Consider the following 18,545-nt stretch of genomic DNA (forward strand, 5'->3'; position numbering starts at 1 on the left):
TTCGATTAAAAAAGAATGTACAAACATTTTATTGCTCAAACATCCATGCTTGCTCGTAAGTACATGTAAAATATTGCTGTAATAACGCACGGGTTACGGGGTCCGGACTCCGGACACCGGACACGATCCAAGCGTATCTTGTCACGCATCGAGAGTTACAGTGATATTTGTGCTGTGTATTTCTCCACGCGCTTTTGTACAGAACCGCGCATTGAGCGCGCCTTATCGATAACTCTTTGGTCGTAAGCGCTACTTCTGCGTAATTCAGTTAGACGAAACCGCGCGTGTTGCCCCCGATCGACGCTCGCAAGCGATCGAGCAAAAACGGGAAAGAAAAAGATAGTAGAAAGAACCGTCAAATAAAAAAAGGACAGAAGAAGGAGATAATGAGAAAAGCACCGGAGGAAGGGCTCGTTTCGAAGTCTCGTTTCCTCCAGGTCCACTAAACGTGTTTTATGTACAGTATCGCTTCACTGAAGCGAAGTATATTTAATTGTCCGCTTTGGGTTCATGATCGAGGGAAAGCTGAGAAGAGGGCAGCACAGTCATTGACGCTGATTTTTCTTATCGTTCGTTGGAATCCCAATTCCCAAGATGCTTCCTTACTTTGGCGCCTGACTTCCGTAATCCACATACACGCGCACGACCTCACCACTGTATTTACGCTGACTGGGCATGAAATAAAAGTCAGGTTGATTCGGTTGTGTGGATACGCCACCGCCTGCCGGATTATGTATATTGTTCTTTGATCGCTGATAATGTTCCCTGCGATCTTGGGTATAGTAACCAGGTTGGATGGCGGCTGTGTGCCTCGAACCCGGTGCACGCGGCAAACTGTACGTTGCTCGTGGTCCTACTATCCTATTTGGACCCTCTACAGTATCAGTACCGAGTCCGTTTGCAGTCATCTCTCTGTGACGAGGTAGACTGGAAACTGGTGGTGGCGGAGCTTTCTCCTCTGTCTCGAAAGCCTCGAAAGCAAAATTTGTGTTTGCACCTGAGGCGTAGTCCTTCCAAGCGTTACTGGCGATCAGACGATCCTGAAACAAGTTATCATTAGCCTTATTGTTATTGCAGTGAAAGTTATATCTAATAGAAAGATTATATAAAATAACATCGAACATCGTAACTTCATATAATTTTGTTTAATTTTGCCTATGAAGCTATCTAGCGAAGATCATTTGAATATTATATGTTCATATTCAATAGAATTTTTTTAGACTTCCTAGAGTCTTTTTTAGACTTGCTACTATTTATGAGCTTTCTTTGGATATATACACAATAAAAGAGATTACATAAATAGAAGAAGAGAAAGAAAAGAGAGAAAGCAAGAGAAAAGTACCACTGTAGAAATACCTGGATTAGTGAGCAAACGAGCGTAGGACGAATAATAATTAGCGCGCCGATTGTATACAGAGGGTGAAGTTCTACCAGCTGGGATTAGGACGATGCATATCGTACGGAGCGTGTTGGTGATGATGCCGGAGATGGTGGTGGTGGTGATGATGATGGTGATCGCCGTTTTGTCGATGATACCGCGTCGCGTTCGTGCGATGAATTGGGTTGGGCGCGTCACAAGAAGCCAGAGGCAGCGAGTACACCCTCTTTACACCGTGATGGTCGCGAAGAGCGCGGATCATGCAACACAAGCGAAGCAGAAGATCGATTCGAGTTCATAAGAGTGGAGCAATAGTAGTGAAAGTTGAGTCTGAAGTGACACTAGTGTCTATTTCTGTATGTCTCAATTACAATGAGAGAAAAAAGGACACTTCTTTTCTTATTGAAGTATTCATGCGTTTCTAGTCACTCAAACATGGAGCTTCCATATTACTTTCACGGAGTGTGTCTACATTTAAGGAGGAGGTTACAGAGAGACCTTGTTGCTATCTCAAGTAAAAGCATCATTTTGCATTGGTTAATTTCAATGGGTACATAACATATTCGAAGAGCATATCTATTTCCCAACTATGTACTTAGCAGAATTCTAAGGCACAAGTGATCTTTATTGCAAGTGAAATTCTGTAAGACTCTACCAATAGGTCCAAGATTGAAGCGGGTTACTTCTAATAGACACACATAAGTTGAGAATCAGCATTGCTCTAGACCATACCACAGCGCTAAGATGTTTATAACAAGAGTTAGATGCACACACAATACAAAAGGAAAGGTAATTAGGTTGCGAACAGAAAACAGAGAAACGAGGAAATTACTTAAAAAAACAGGTGGAGAAAACGTATGAATATATAAAATGGTAGGTAATGTCGTACCTTCGTCGCTCGTCTCCTCGATGATCTGTAAAGAGTACAGCTTGCTTGTAGTAGAGCAAGAGCAAGTAAGGCAGCAACGCATCCGACAACAATATATAGCTTCGTTGCGTCGAGGAACAGATCCGACGTAAATGACGTCTCTTCATCCGCATCTCCTCCATTTAAGTCATTTACTGGCGACCAAAACAGAATAAAATGTCCAAGTTGAATGGATGCCTTATATATTACTTAATACGTTTAACAATATGATTATACTATATGAAGCTAGAAATATGAACAGGCTAGCTTGTTACGAATAATAAACACGCTTTGTTAAGTTTGTTGTAATGATAACGCTTTCCTCGATCGAGGAAAAAGATATGATATAGAATTAAATACTATATTGCAGAAAAACTTAATCGGTTGTAAATTATTGTTTTAAGCCGAGTATTTTTAGAATTTAAATGTTTAATGACTGGCTTAATTGAATTTTTTTGACCGACAATTAACGGTGATTCTTGAAAATCTTATTAAAGAGAAGAGACTATATGTTTTTATTCTGAAGGTTAATGATAGCAAAAAATTTCACATTACCTCGAGGAGCTCTAATGATCAAATACTGTGGATCCACACTTAATGCACCGACTTTTCCTGTGACAAGAGCTTCTTTTAATGCCTTTTCCGCAGCTGCACCGGTATCTATAGGTTTCAGTGATCTGCCTTTTACTTCGTTTTTGTCTAAGATCAGATCCATGCGGGCAATAACACCGTTTTGCTCATCATTCCTAAATGTAATAATATATTCAATATTATATAATAAATTCGGAAGTAAAATAACACATATTGTAAGGATACTGACTTTTGTAATTCACTGAGACGAATTTGATAATAGCCTGGTAGTTTGTCAAGAAGTGGAGTAAAGCTGTCAGATATCCTGTTTGAAATAAGTTCGAAATCTGGACTACCGGGAGTAGGTGCCATAAAACCGTCTCCCAAATTTATGAGCTTCACTTCCACGGTGTAATGCAGCCTTGGTGGAGCAGGCGTTGTAAGATCCTCGAGTTCTAAAAAAGTGAGACAAGTATTTAAATAATGCTGTTGAGGAAGCTTTCTGGAATTTGAGTTATTCAATCATTTAGAATTTATTTGTATACAACAAACAAGAACTTCTCAAGGATGTCATAAAGAATATAATACTAATACTACTAATTAGTGATTATAGCATGTATATAATCAAAAACAACAACCTTCGAGACCACAAGATTTTATGCATATCCTTTCAGCGGATACAACAGGCACGGCATCGTGTTTACGTATTTTCTTGTTGACAGCATTAAAAATACCACCCTTGACTGGATACATCATATACAAGCAATGATCGTCCGTGAAAGAAAGATCTCTATTGTCCTTTGTTATCCGTTTTCTCGAGAACTTGAGTGTCGTTACACCATCCACTTTACTGCCACCTGTGTTATAGATATCTTGAGATGGATCAAGCAACGGAGCATTATATCCGCTGATCCAAGTATCCATGAGAAAAGCTCGACCTGATTTCTCGTCGACCCAGCCCAACACCGCATCTGTTTGCGACTAATAACGAAGAGAGAAGTATCGATTTTAAACTTAGAATTTGCGGATAAAATTCATTGTTGTAGAATGGAAGGAGTATTATAATTTAGTAATGAAAAGTTTGATGATATTAAGGGGGTGAATAATTTTTATTAGAGCATAGTGCAAGGAACTTATGGTCTCAATGCATACCATTTTTTCGTCATCAGAGAATCCAACGCCGGTCCAAGTATTCGTGTTAGTAGTGGAAATAACAAATGATAATTGATCCTACAAGAAAATCATTAATGAACTATACGATAGAATCATAACTAAGAGGATTTATCTTTATTATAGAAACATACCTTTCGTCCTTTGTAAGTCCACTGAATAGAGTATTCACAGGTACCATTTGCAGGAGAGCAATGTCTTGGATAATGCCACTCACCGCTGCAATTTGAAGTTGGCGCTAATGCATCACCCTCACCAGCCATTTCTTGTTTCTTTTTTTCATCTAAGGATATTTATAAATCACTAATCAATACTATATTTAATTTGAAATTAACTATATAATGTCATCAACAATGTTGTAATACAACGTCACTAATGCATGTAAAGGATATATTTTCTTTAACCTACCAAAGAAATTAAAAGTTACTGTTCCTCTCTGTGCTCCATGACCATGATACTTAAGTTCATCAGCCTTATAAAAGTCCTTCACACTGACCTTGGCTTTTTCAATGCCACTGGGTGGGTGATGAACATATTTTCCAGGTTCTTGTCCTTTAGCCCATATCACTTGCATATTACCATCAATAATTTCGTGGTCGGTTAGTTCATTAGCTACCAATTTTCTTCTGAAAAGTATGGTCGTAACCCCATCACGTTCAAAGCCCATAGCAGCAGTCAAAGTGTCTCTTCCGCCCCAATATTCGTCTTTCTTTGGCGTAGACCTGTCTCTAGTGTAATAGTCGCCAATCCTGTGACTGTTGCCTCGTGCTGATCCTATTATAATGTCTGTGCAGTCCATAGGGTTGAAATCGTGTTTCGGCGTGTATTTGTGCACTGCAGGTAGGATAGCTTTGATCATAAAATATTATATTAGATTAAAATGATCTATAAACTTCATTGATTATATGATCAACTTGAAATAATGATTAATAATTTATGATTGTGATGCGAAGGGTTCCCTGTTGCAACATTGAAATATTTATCACAAAATGTACAGCTATTAGTAAAAAATTCATTTTACAGTATTTTCTCAAGTGCAAATGCACTTACATAGGAGTTATTGGGGTATTATGCGAAAGCAACAAGGAAAGCTTGTACTAAAAAATAAGTACAAATTAAAAGTATGAATATTATCTATACTATATGTGTTATTTAGATATGTATATGTTAGTATCAACGCTACTGATTATATGAATACGTTACATTAACTTAATCTAAATTATCTTTTTATGTGTTACCAAATCTACTATTTTGTTAAATATTTTTTATATTATATTTTTCTGTTCTATTATGTTTAACCAGCAATTCTAATTTTTGCCAATTAAGTTGATGAAATTTTACACCCATTTAGAAGTATCTAAAATTAAATTAAGAGGCAAATTTTGAAGATTAGTTCAGACAATAAAAAACACAAAATCAAAAGGTATTCCTAGATATGAATCAACGTTAACTAATTACAATATAAAGCCCGTGCAGTATGTACGAGGAGAGACAAGCGGTTGTAATGCTTTATCAGCTTGTTTTACCTTTCGTTGCACTCGACTTAAGACCTAAGATCGGTTCCGGCTCTGAGGTTGGTTCTGACTTTGGCTCCGGCTCTGACTTGGGTTCCGGTTCAGACTTTGGCTCTGTTTCGGAACTGGGTTCCGGTTCGGACTTTGGTTCTGGTTCAGATTTCGGCTCCGGTTCTGGTTCGGATTTGGGTTCGGGTTCAGAGCTGGGTTCTGGCTCGGATTTCGGTTCTGGTTCAGAGTTTGGCTCTGGCTCAGACATGGGTTCTGGTTCAGACTTGGGTTCAGGTTCAGAATTGGACTCTGGTTCTGGTTTTAATTCCATTCGGGATCTCGATTTAACTTGAGAAATAGGCTCTGGATAAGATATTGACTTGTGTTCATATTGTGTCTCAGAAGTTAAAATAGCCTCTGCTTTTGTTCTTGGTTCAGCGTTCGTTAAGTTTGATTGAGATTTTGATTTTGGTCTTGAGCTTGGTTCTGGTTCAGATTTTGGCTCTGGTTCTGAGCTGGGTTCTGGTTCTGAGCTAGGTTCAGGTTTGGATTTGGTTTCTGGTTCTGAACTTGGTTCAGGCTCGGATATAGGTTCTGGTTCGGATTTTGGTTCTGATACGGGTTCGGGCGTGGTGTTGGTGCTGTCGACAGTGCTCGGCTCGGCGACGGGCTCCCCTGTGCAAGAAAGCATCGATCGTCGTGCCAACTACCTACTGCTTATTGTTTACAGACCACCACCTCGTGCGTAGTGTCTCAAATATAAAAAAGGGACGCCAAATGCTCTACTACTCATTGGGAAGCATACTACATGTTGTTACTATATAAATACGGAAAGCAGGGGTCTTTTGTTCTATATCTGAGTTAAGTATTGATACATACCATTCACAGAAATTCCTGTAGACTCCGGTGATCTCTTTTTGCGTCCTATATGAAGATAAAGTATATCATTTAACATTATTTGTATATAAATTCAAGAAACTGAAGTATACAAGTATAAATTAACTCGAATCTCACCTTGCTTCGTGCTGACGCGATATGTCACACTAGTTTGCACCGTCACATCGACGTCAGATCGAGGAGTTGAAGCCAATGAAGTCACATCATGAGCTTTAGCCGATCGTCTCTTGGTACCTGACCTTTCAGTTCCAGACTCAGGTTCAGGTTCAGGTTCAGGTTCCGGTTCAGGTTCCGGTTTGGGTACGGCTTTCGGTTCTGGCTCTGGTTCCGGCTCTGATTTTGGTTCTGGTTGTGGAAGCAGTTCATCCTTTGGACGTTCCTGAATTTCAGGAAAGGCGCGACACATCGGTGTCAGGTCATTTGGTCGCCATCCAACAGCAACCCAGCTAGTACCATTTACCACCATAATGCCCTCGAGTTCTTTGCTTTCCTTCAATATCCGCCAATAGAAGGTAAAATTGTCAGAGAACTTTTTCACTGTATATGCGTCCAATTCTACGTCGATGGTTTTGATCGGAGATTCTAGAAAGTATCATTATATTTACTTCTTACTTGAAATTTATTTATGTTTTATATCTCAAGAATTAATATTGTATATTGTGTTCTATTTTTATTTTTTAACAGGTAAGTCACAAATGATACAAATATAATAATTTGGAAACTATAGTACAAGAAAGTTACTCCAATCTGAATGACTTCTGGAGAAGGTACCAAATTGTGATTTAATTAAACTTACTCTTCGCGCAACCCGGTCCAAACCAACCAATATTGCAATAGCAGTGCTTGGTGGGTGCGGTCGTGCCGCCATTGTCAATGCACGTGCCCTGAATACCGCAATCCGAGTCATCCAGGCATTCCTCCTTAAATTCACACCTTGTACCGTGATACAGTCGATCACACCTGCATCGACCTACCAGATATCGACCGTGACCGCTGCAATCCTCTCTGTAAGACTTTCTGTCGATGATCTAACGGGTATAAATTATAAGGTATCAGCGATCGCGATGCAGGTAACCGGAAAAATTGTTTTACAAATTACGTTCTACCATTTTCTGTTATTACTTAATACTTATTGTTATTATTCTTACATTGATATCGGCGCAAGACCAAAATCTATAACTCGTGCCCCATTCTTCAGCTTCTCGGAGAAGCCGAATCGTGCAGTCTGTACACGTGAAATTCTGAGGTAATTGTACGGCATAACTCTGTGCCCTAAAAAACAATAATTTATTTCTTAAGTACCGAAAGTATTATCAAAGCAGAAAAGAAAGGATCGGATAACAATTTTCACTTACGTGGCATCGTCTTCTACGAACTCGCTATTTTTTGTCACAGGAGTTAGATCAATCAATGGTCTGTCAAGGGCATCCAGTATTTGCAGTCGAAATCCACCCTAAAATCAATAATTATAATATTTCAAATGTGTGATGGTAGATATTCAAGATATGGAAATCTTAAAAATAACGATCTTAAGATAGTAAATAATAAAAATGATAATAATAATATAGAGTTCGGTAAATAATAAATAACAAAACATTATAATAACAGATTTAAATACAGAGGTAAGTAACAAAAATTTCAAATAATTAGGTTAATCTCGTTTAATTTACGTTTGGTAACGTAGGTATATAATAAGCAATATTATTTCAGTTCCAATGCGTGAACTTCCGGACAGTTTCTTTCGCTATGACCGTGTCGGAAGCGAGAAACGGTCAAGAGGACGTTGAGACATCGATCGCACGCGCGGATAGCGGTATCGAACGAGCTTATCACAGATCCGTGACATAGAAACCGGCCTTCTATTCCATTGCTCATGTCCAAAAAATAAAAAGTAAAAAATATTATTAACAGCTTTAGTTAACGCTTTCTTAGCGTAGCTGGCAACGTCACCGTTATAAAACCGGCCGTTTCATGAAAACGGCCACCGAATTGGAAGTAGGAAGAGAGAGAGAGAGATGTCGCCGCAGGAGATCATCGTTTCGCAGTGGGTAACGACGTAATGACACGAGCATTAATTTAATGATTGCCGATGTCAATCTGACACCTGTATAAAGATACGAGGAGGCAAAGAACCGTTATTAGTCAACTCTTACCCAAGAACAACATTGCGTTTTCTTCTACGTGCCACGTTTTCTAATTATTAACCGCATTCTTTGCATCGTCATAGCATGAAAATTCAGTCGTTAATTTTTCACCAATATCGGTCGGTAATCTCATAAACGCGTTTTCATGAAATTTAATACAAAGACAAATTGGTCGACTCTAATCTTTAAAAATTTCTTAAGTTTGCCACCCATATAAGTATATGATCAGTATTCTTTTATTTTTTTTTTTAGTATTCTTCTTAATTTCTGTAAATGTCTTGTAAAACTTGTTATTTTTTCCTCTATTCTAAATTCAAATATCGATTAATGTTGTTTCCTAACGATGAAGTCTAGGATTTGAATAATGTAATAATTTCACGATACGATGATAAAGTATTTGGAATAAGATATTTAATTTTTTAAAACCTAGGAAAATACATTAATGAAGTCGATTAGTAGATTGCGGATTTTTATGTATGTATAGGAAATTTGGAAATGGTATGCATGTATAAAAATATAGAAAAAATCCAAAGTAGAATATTTGTTATAACATTTAGTAGATGACAAATACATTTAATAAAAAGCAGATTTCTATTTAGATTCCATTTCTTCAACTACGTTCATAGAAGTATAAAAATGCATAGAAATCTGCAGTCTATTTATTAGGTTTGGCTTTCATATGACTCATTTATGTTTCTCCCTGTTTTTACAAATTTCTTCACATATTGTAATATGTTATTTTAAATATTATAAAGTTTACAATGTTTTGCCGGCGAATAGAATATCCGTTCACAAAAGATGCTTGTCATTTTTGATGAAAGTTTCTTTGAATATCTACACTGAAGAGTTTGAAATGTTTTCCAACAGCGCGCGATTATGCCAGCACTCGAAAGGAGAAGTAGAAAGGGAAGAGACAGCTTTGCGAAGTGGTACTGCTTCGCACGGTACACACCTGCAGCGGTTGCAACGTTATTGTCGAATTTTTCTCGTACCACGGATATTTTCACGGATAGAATTTGCGAGGCATTTAAGTTTATGGCTGCCCCATCTAAAACCAGTTGTTCAGAAAAAGAAATCACAACGATGATTGTATAGGAAATATGCGTACGTATTTATATTGGTATGAAGTTGATTACGAGATCTGATATACGATGCGAAAGGCAGTTTTAAAATACATAATTTTCGAGATAAGTTTGCAATTACGTTACTTCGAAATTATTTAAATATGAAATCCAGATATTCCTTTCAGATATTCGTAAAAATATTTTAACAGATATATCATATAGACGTAAACTTAAAAAATGTGGTGTACCTAACCTTGAAGTTTCTACAAGAAAACAATTAATATGTATTCGGGTGGTACATATTGAATATCTTTCCAAATCAAATTTTAATAGCAGGTAGTACTAAAGTAATTAAGGTAATGTCTGTATTTCTGATGATTAGTTACGTAGTTTCACTATCCTAAATTTATAGAAATACACGTGATTTATAACAAATCATTTCCTTTTTAAGATAATTGATAATTGACGACAAGACAATATTTAATTTCTGATATTTGTCCGCCAAATTCGATCATTTCATATACAACTTAATACATATAATGAAGTAAATCTACTAATCCACATACATAGTATACGTATACGTACATACAGTATAGTATAATAGAGCGAAAATATTAAGGTCAGTATGAAAGGACTTTATGCATAAATAATTCATTATTTTGAACTTGAAAGAAGCCTAACGGGACGGCATAGGGGTAAAGGAGGTACTACTGCTCCTTATTGCTCACCGTCAGTTACGTCTTGCCATATTGTTTTATGTGACACTTTCGGTCAATACACGTGTTTATCTTTACGTTGCTGTTTTGTGCTGAGTCTACAAAGAAATAACCAATCAGACCCACATTCCTTTGCTTGTCATCTTTTCAGCTCTCTATTATACATTTCCCAGTCATAATGCAGCGTTTGATTTATGTAAAAGCCAATGCGATGGTCCACGGTTCAACTGCTTTTCCAGCAACGGATCTGAGAGCTTTGGCTTCGATCCGAGTCATTGGCAACAGTCGAGTTACGGTACCCGACATACCGATGTGTTCCACCGAGCACAAGCTACTCTCTCGCGTACATGTTCACATGCAAAGCGATTTATATCCCTTACCACCTTCTTTCCGACCTATCTATCTACGTAAGGTATACACGAACCACGTCGAACGTATACGAAGCTTCGCTTGTGAATTATTCAACGAGCGTCACCTTGAGCGACGACGTGCAAGCGTAGGCTGCCCTCTGCCTCTGTCTTTTCTTTCCCTTTCGTATAGACCACGTGCGGACAAATTCGTGATGTCTTTTACGATGACTTAGGTAGTGCGACGCGTCGTGAAGAATATGAATTTCCAACTGCGTCAGTCGGCCATTGTGCCTGGTTTATGAACGTGCCTTAAGTTTCGTCTGTTACTGTGACTTCTCTTACTTGGAGTTCAGGAAACTTTGATTTGTCGTTGATCGAAGACTTATGTCAATATACAGTTGGGGACAAAAATAAGTGGAGAGATAGCGGAAGTAGGTATCAATGCAGTTTAATGGAACTATTGGGTTGGCAACTAACTGATTGTGGATTTTTTCATTAGGTACCCACCTATCATCATGGGTATCATCGTGGGTATCATTACCACCTAATGAAAAAATCCGCAATCACTTAGTTGCCAACCTAATAATATCAGTTCTATGTACTTAAGTTTTATTTACGTATTTCTTTTAATATATAGATTATTTAACAAATAACTAAAGTTAATATTTACATTCTTGTGTAAACAAATCGTATTTAACAAAACTTCATTGATACCTGCTTTCGCTACATGTCTGCTTATTTTTGTATCCGACTGTATATAGACGGGAAATAAGAGTTTCATATGAAGAGCGACAGTAGAATAAAAATGTGGCTGATTGGTTGATTAGTAACGCCTCAAGCGACGTCAATCGCACAAGGATGAACATTTTTGGTCATCCAGGATTTACGGAACTCTTCTCAAGTAGTTTATGAAGCATTATTAATCCTGCAATCTTTCAGTATATCTCTACCCAACAGTATTAAAGGAATCATGATACGAAACGTTATATAATTTTTCTCATGTGCTTTCCATAGGACTGAATCATAATCGCGTCTTCACATTGAAAATATGCTAGTTAAGTAATTATAAAGTTTATTGAGTGCTCTAATTGCAGCAATATCGCCAATGACTCATTGGTGGTGAAGGGCTATAATCAGTTAAATAACAGGCAATCAGATTGATCAAATACGTGCAAATTCCTCCCAATCACGGCACGTGAACAATCAAGACCGTAACCAGGCCAATTGAAAGATGGATGCAGAAAGTTTCCATATTGGAGAAAGTTCATGTAATATGAATTATAATAAACTATGGTATGATTTTATTCAGCTCTCGCGTAACTGTTCATACATCTTTCTTTTTTTCTTTGAACAGCTGTTAGTGCTTATGTGTTTCTTAGGCTTTTGCTGTGCGGCCACGCATAGTATGAGATACTAAGCGCGTAAAAACCACACATGCAGAAATTACCGACTGGTCTCGCGGCAACAGTTTTTATCGCGGGCTAATAAGATTCAATTATTATCGGGGCAAAAGTTGTTTTAAAACGCAACGAACGAAGAGCTCATTATATAGGAAATATTGTTGCTATTATAATCTTTTTCTCCTTGCTATATATAATTAACCAAGTTAAGTTATAATAAATTTTTCTACTTACTCGATGAGGATAAGCCAGATGCCACGTGACGTTAAAGTTACTCCCAGACAGTAAAGTAGTTTTAATATCGCCTGCAACATAAAATGAACGCATTATGCAACATTGCGCGCGCTATTCTATACAAATTTTCACGATCGCTCGCCGCGCGTTAAATTACGTCGAGATACGGAAACTTGCAATTTCTCAGGCTCATCGATTTAGACGAGAGACCTTACGAACAATGAAAAGTTAATATTCATTAGAGTAACGAGACACGATAATTCATCACAATCACCGGAAACATGCATGGATACAAGTTCAGCGAAATCTTGCGTGCGAATATCCTTATCCACGCCCAGATAGGAAATAAAAAAAAGAAAGAGAAAAATCACATCCTTATAAGCATTTTCTATTTCTTATTATTTTATGGTGTAATAAGTATAGATGAAGAACTTTATAATACATTCAGGTATATTCTCATATTGTTTCTCCTTTTCAACATATAATACAAATTTATTCATATAATTAAAGTATGGTCAATATTTTAGGGATTCGTTTTATTTAATTACAGTACGTATTCCACGCAAGCAATTTGTTTTCATAAATCATTTTTATCATCAAAAGATTGCAAAAAATCAATTATAAGGTGGGAAAGGAAACTAACATGAAGGCGAATATCCGTTTATATCAGTAATCGTATCGGTTGTTATGAAAATGAATTTCAACTCAACCAGCGATTTCACATTTTCAATTCGCTTGAAGCTAAGATGGTAATCTACGGTAGTATCGTATCGTATCGAGACTGGGTTTCCGGAAATAATCGAGAGTGGCACGATGTACAATTAATTTCCGGAAGCGGACGGGCAGCAGTTCGCGTTCCGCCACCGATCCTTCCTTTTATGGAGTACTACCTTTTTTCCCTACCTGCCTCCGAAAAGAAAGCTCGCGTTCCTCTTGTTGAGAACTAACAGTCGAGCGATTAAATTGTGGAACGACATCGACGCAGCTATGTCCGATTTGGTGGGATATACAAAAATTAATACCCGTGACAGCGTTCACGACACTGTTATGCGTTTATATGCATTCATGTAGGAGTTTGGAAATACTGTCGATCCGAATTAGCACAGCTAACTGTTTAGAGAAGAACGAAATGTTCAAATTTATATAGGAATAATTTATATGTCGGGTGATGTAAAAGTATTGTTGGCATGTAACGAATCCGTGATATTTGTTTAGACTACGATGGATGAGAAAATTATGAAATAACATAATTACAAACAATAGTGCTTTGCTATCTGACTACATATCAATGAGGTATATTTCTGAGAAATCTTAAGTACATATCTCTTTTCTCTGTTAAATATACATGTATATCTAACACATTTCTTCCTTTTAAAGATTCATTCTAGGAAATCAGCTCCAAAAACTGATGAAAGTGGTAACTGTCAGTTAACGAAGTAAAATTCCAACCAATTAATAAAGTATTGCTGATAGTAGATAGTTGATAGAATAGTGTTCTCAGTAGGAATAATAAACCGAAATCCTTATGATCAGCACTTTCTACTTTTTTACAACCGAAGCAATTACATAATTTGAATGTCGAATAGGATGATCGATGGTAGAAAGTTGAATAATAAGACCTGCTTCATTTTTCAGATACAACACGTAATTTGACATGAACCGGAAGATTGAGTACTATACATATCTACCATCTACAATACCGTAATCAATAGATCAAACCAGATATTAAGGATCTTTCTACACTTAGAATTCGATAGAAAGACTACCGATAATTTTCTCAAGCCTAGGTATGCCCCTTTTCCAGCAGTCCTTCTATCCGATACGACGCGTGCATTTAAAGTTCACGTATTCCCCGCGACTACGCGAGAGCTCGCAAGAAGAAAAAAAGGTACGTGTACGTGCGACTGCAGCGTAGAGGCAAGACGTGGAAGGTAATGGCCGAGGTTCGAGTTCCCTTCGTTGCGAGTCGGTGAAAGTCGCTTCGAATCAGACTAGCGGGCTATCCCCACCGGGACGTATCATCGTGTTAATGTCGTTTTCCCATAGAATCCTCTTATCACTTCTACCCATCCCTCGTGACTATATCGTCATATTCCATATTGTCAACCGACGACGTCATCGTCCTTGAATTGACCGCGAAAATTTCACGCGTGCCTTTTTTTGGTCCGTGGATCGTGTGACGCACAGCCGGGCCACAGCATCCGGACAACTCGCTTCGTCAGTAATACTATCGAATTACTACATTCGTCGTTCTTATTTTTCTATGCAGCGCGACACGATGCTCTGCACCGTTTCAGATTTCACGAACTTGCTTTCTTTATGCGTTGGGGTGCGATTTGTTCCTCCTCAGTTTGTTTGTCACAGCGGACAGGTCAAAGTTTCAAAGAAAGGGACACTGGGTGTTTCCAGTGATACCCTACGATTCTCTTTTTTGCAGTTGTCTGCCGTTTCGAGCCTTTGTCAGGAAATCAGAATCTTTGGACGGGTTACATGTTTCCTGGCTAGACAAGATTGACTTTTTTTAGAATGTTATATTGCAGAATGATATATTATTAAGCCATTCAGTAATTTGTGTCATAAATTGATAATTGTACTCTTCGCGTAATAGGTAATTCTCTTATAAATACTGAGATCACTTCCTTAGGTATGACATAAAATATGATACTGTTTTATTTTATTGCATAATTATATAAAACAAAGATTACACGACTGTATTTAAACTCAATCGTGGAGATACTTTTAAGTAACTCTAATTGGCTAATTAATTTCAGAATCTTAACAAACTACTATCAGTCTACCAACTGTTACACCATTCTAATGATACACCAATTTAACTTCATAACAAACTAATATCTCCACTATAACTAATGCTCCAAGAAGGCAAACCAATCTGTCATATCATATTTCATACCACAAAAATACACCTTCACGTTATTCTCTTTATGTTAGTATGGCCATAAATTGCAGGTATGTACATACTTCACAAATTCAGTTTTTCATTTCTAGGCTATCACTATATGATAATTGTGCAACGAAAGGAAATACTCACCACGAGGCATTCCACATGGACCAGGTGTCCTGGCATTGTCCAGAAAATCCAAGTCATATTTCCTCGCCTGTGGAAAAGTCAAGGCGACGTGTCCTTGCACTTCTCTGAATGATACCACTGCTAATACCAGTAGAATCAGTCCTGACATAATCACGGAACACGTATTCGATGACATTTTCAAGATTAAACGTGCCGGTGCGCTCACAACCTCGACGTTTTCCTTGAATTCCACGCGGCTGGTCCCTCTGAGAATTTTCCTCTCGCACTCCTAAGACCCTCCAGCTGATTTTTCCTGACGCTCGGCATGGGCACCCCTCGTTGATTAACTCCTTCCGCCTCGGTGAGGCCAATAATCTGAAAAAAAAGAGGAATTTCTTGGTTCGTTTGTCGATTTTGTTAAACATTTCACTTTTACCAACAAATACGAGTACGGAAGTTTCAACAACGTAATTTTTTTCATGGGTTGTTTTGCTTTATAATGCTAGGCTACGTTAAAAGTTAGAGCCTTATGGGTATATGAGTATATGCGAAGTCAAGGCCAGTTTTTGAAGCTCGTGCAAACTTGTTCCTCGACAACTTGATAGGCCAATATCGAATAAATTACTACGCGATACCGCATTCCATGTAAATTAACTACTATCACAGAAAGTACCAATATCAAAATTTTTCTTGCCCAAAAGTGTATTTTTAAAAGTGGTAACTTGATATTAATTAATGGTTTCAGTTAATAGTTTTTAAGAAGATACTTGTAGATAACAAGATTTACGTAATTACTTCATTTGAAAGGTAAGTGGAATATCGAGACAAGCGGTTTTTGGAAATTTAAATTAAAAATCAGTAATTTCTTTTAAAAGAAATAGTAATTATATTCCCACTTATTAAAAACACACATGTGAGCTTTCTGAAGCGTGTAATCACGTACAGGTAATCGTAGGAACCGAAAGGTTAAATTTTATTGAGTTAATCTTATAATTAATATAACTTTAGAAGATTAAATTTTATTAATCTTTCGTTTCCTAAATAAAAACTAGTAAATTATAATTTTCTAACTCAGTTATTATATTAATCTTTTTTCTCTAATATGAATAGTAGAAAGTGTTATTTTTCTAAAATAAAGATAGAAATGATTTGTTTACTATGCTTTATATTAAATTATTATATTTACTATGCTTTATATTATTATATTTAGTATGCTTTATATTAAAACTATTGCTTCTTCAGAAAAAAGCTAAGCCCACGAGAGAGTTAATTTATTGTCGTAAATTACACGATCATAAACCAGGAACATAAATTCCGACGATCTGATGATCGGTACCGTGGTAGAATATTTATCTTTTGCGCATTCATCATCACGCAGGAATGTGTTAACCTTTGCTTCTATCTCAAATGATATAATAACAAGAATCAACGAGGAACCGGTAGATCGAATTGCAACGTGTCAAATGGAACGTGTCATTTTCTCTGTTTGTGCTTCCCTTTTTCGAAAACATCGTGATTAAGTGGAAAACCGCAAATAACCCATGATTGTTACAGAAAAGAATAACGGTTCCCGATTGGAAGAACGAATCGTGAATTCGCACGCAAAATATTTCTCTCTTTCTTTCTCTTTCACTCTAATGGGAAAGGACATAAGCGTGTAAGATAGACAAGGACAGAAGATATGAGCGTGCTCAGACGATAAAAAATGGCGGCACAAGTTCCTGCAAGCAGAACAAATCAGGGACAAAAAATAACAGTTTTTAAATTTTTTACGAAAAATTCCAACGAAATAGAATTAGACTATTGTTTAAATTAGTGTTATTTGCATTGAGGACAGTGATCACTATATTTTAAAGAGATTTGTCAAGAAATTAGATGATCAAAAGGTATTAATCTCTAAATGCCTGGTTACGAATTCGTAACCATTATATATGACTAAAACTTTTGTATGGTAATTAACTATAATGGCTTTTATAATTGAAATTATTTAAAATAAAATATGAAATCCTATGACATAATCTTTTTAATTCAAGTTACAACAGCGATAGTTTCTGGAATAGTTCGAAGGAATCTCGAGATACTTCTATATTTATATAAGGAATATAAGGAATCTCGAGGAACAAAGGAGGAAGCGTGAACTCGAATAGCCAGTTGTGAGAAACGAAGGGACAAAGACGAAGGACACGTGCACATTGCGCATCGAGATAAATGGAAGAAATAATTATAAGGAGCCGTCGAGCGAGGTGTACGAAACTTAACGAGCCGAGGACATAACCTTCTGGAAAAATTGAACTGCAAAGAGATATCATTTCCCTAGACTAATTTTGTAACAAGATAATAACAAGACAATAAAATGAAGATAAAAATATTTGTATGCAGGTGATGAAAATTTCTAGCAACGACGCAATAAATGGTAATCGCAGCTATATGTTGGGTAATAACATTTTGTTTAATGTGTTTCCTGCCATTTTTAGGTTTGAAAGTGAGTATGTAAATTATTCTAGTGAAACAAACTAGACATCACTGAATCATCATTAATAAAAGCATTGTCGATTGATGAAAGATCAAAGTATATTTAGTATTTAATTGAACTTCGATTTAGAATGTCTCAAATATATAACCCATTTTTTTATTATACGATAAAAAACTAATAAATTATAAAATATGGACAAACTTTATATGTGTAACTTTGACATTAATAATCTTTGCACTTTAAAAATACTGTTTTTTAATTCTACTTGTCAAAAACTCATATAAAAAATCGCAAATTCGGTACGCCTTAAATCGGAGTTCATAAATTATGATAAAAAAAGTATAGTTGAAACATCTACTAAGAAGCATGTATTACGAAAAACAGCATAAAAAGATAAACTATCGAGCACCTGTAAGCTAATGAAAATCAATATATTCGTTAAAGATTACGACAACCGTTTCTACGCACATTGCGACACTCGGGAGCGGATCTCCTTCTGAGGAATCTCAATGTAGCCTCAGCGTGGCCTCAGAATGGCCTCAGGATGGCCTCACCGACGAAGTACGCAGCTCCTACTTTGAAGGTGCAATTCACTCGCAGAGATGAGCGCTGCTAGTGGGAGGATACGACATTGGAGAAGGGAAGAGGAAGGAGGGTTCAAAAGGAATGGGAGGAAACCGACTTGCAAAACTCGCGTATGGGGTACTTT

At 37.0% G+C, this 18,545-nt stretch overlaps 1 protein-coding gene and 1 long non-coding RNA gene across 22 annotated transcripts in view; one reads left to right on the plus strand and one right to left on the minus strand.

The window, feature by feature from the left end:
* Positions 1–18,545, minus strand: part of LOC126864379 (uncharacterized) — a 21,486-nt gene continuing 2,941 nt past the window's right edge. Inside the window, exons 1-17 of one of the 2 annotated variants that reach the window (XM_050615673.1) lie at positions 18,305–18,445; positions 15,385–15,738; positions 12,336–12,406; positions 7,783–7,880; positions 7,576–7,699; positions 7,224–7,455; positions 6,545–7,009; positions 6,410–6,454; positions 5,552–6,205; positions 4,434–4,874; positions 4,160–4,308; positions 4,008–4,085; positions 3,494–3,836; positions 3,106–3,310; positions 2,841–3,031; positions 2,268–2,440; positions 1–1,040 (exon numbers count right to left, since the gene is read on the minus strand). In XM_050615673.1, the coding sequence (XP_050471630.1) occupies positions 603–1,040; positions 2,268–2,440; positions 2,841–3,031; positions 3,106–3,310; positions 3,494–3,836; positions 4,008–4,085; positions 4,160–4,308; positions 4,434–4,874; positions 5,552–6,205; positions 6,410–6,454; positions 6,545–7,009; positions 7,224–7,455; positions 7,576–7,699; positions 7,783–7,880; positions 12,336–12,406; positions 15,385–15,559 (3,882 nt within the window). In that variant the 5' untranslated portion in view covers positions 15,560–15,738; positions 18,305–18,445 and the 3' untranslated portion in view covers positions 1–602. Of the gene's footprint in view, positions 1,041–2,267; positions 2,441–2,840; positions 3,032–3,105; positions 3,311–3,493; positions 3,837–4,007; positions 4,086–4,159; positions 4,309–4,433; positions 4,875–5,551; positions 6,206–6,409; positions 6,455–6,544; positions 7,010–7,223; positions 7,456–7,575; positions 7,700–7,782; positions 7,881–12,335; positions 12,407–15,384; positions 15,739–18,304; positions 18,446–18,545 lie in introns of those variants that run through there. The other variant, XM_050615662.1, reaches the window with a different exon arrangement.
* The window catches only part of LOC126864578 (uncharacterized), a 23,493-nt gene continuing 12,834 nt past the window's right edge, over positions 7,887–18,545 (plus strand). For 11 of the 20 annotated variants that reach the window (XR_007689238.1, XR_007689227.1, XR_007689224.1 and 8 more), the window contains exons 1-7: positions 7,887–8,049; positions 8,138–8,475; positions 9,439–9,675; positions 9,821–9,991; positions 10,087–10,254; positions 16,918–17,314; positions 17,397–18,531. This is a non-coding gene — a long non-coding RNA (uncharacterized LOC126864578). Of the gene's footprint in view, positions 8,050–8,137; positions 8,476–9,438; positions 9,676–9,820; positions 9,992–10,086; positions 10,255–12,412; positions 14,123–16,917; positions 17,315–17,396; positions 18,539–18,545 lie in introns of those variants that run through there. The other 9 variants (XR_007689223.1, XR_007689237.1, XR_007689234.1 and 6 more) reach the window with 8 other exon arrangements.

Source organism: Bombus huntii, chromosome 1, assembly GCF_024542735.1.
Source record: "Bombus huntii isolate Logan2020A chromosome 1, iyBomHunt1.1, whole genome shotgun sequence".
In the NCBI taxonomy this organism is placed as follows: Eukaryota; Metazoa; Arthropoda; class Insecta; order Hymenoptera; family Apidae; genus Bombus; species Bombus huntii.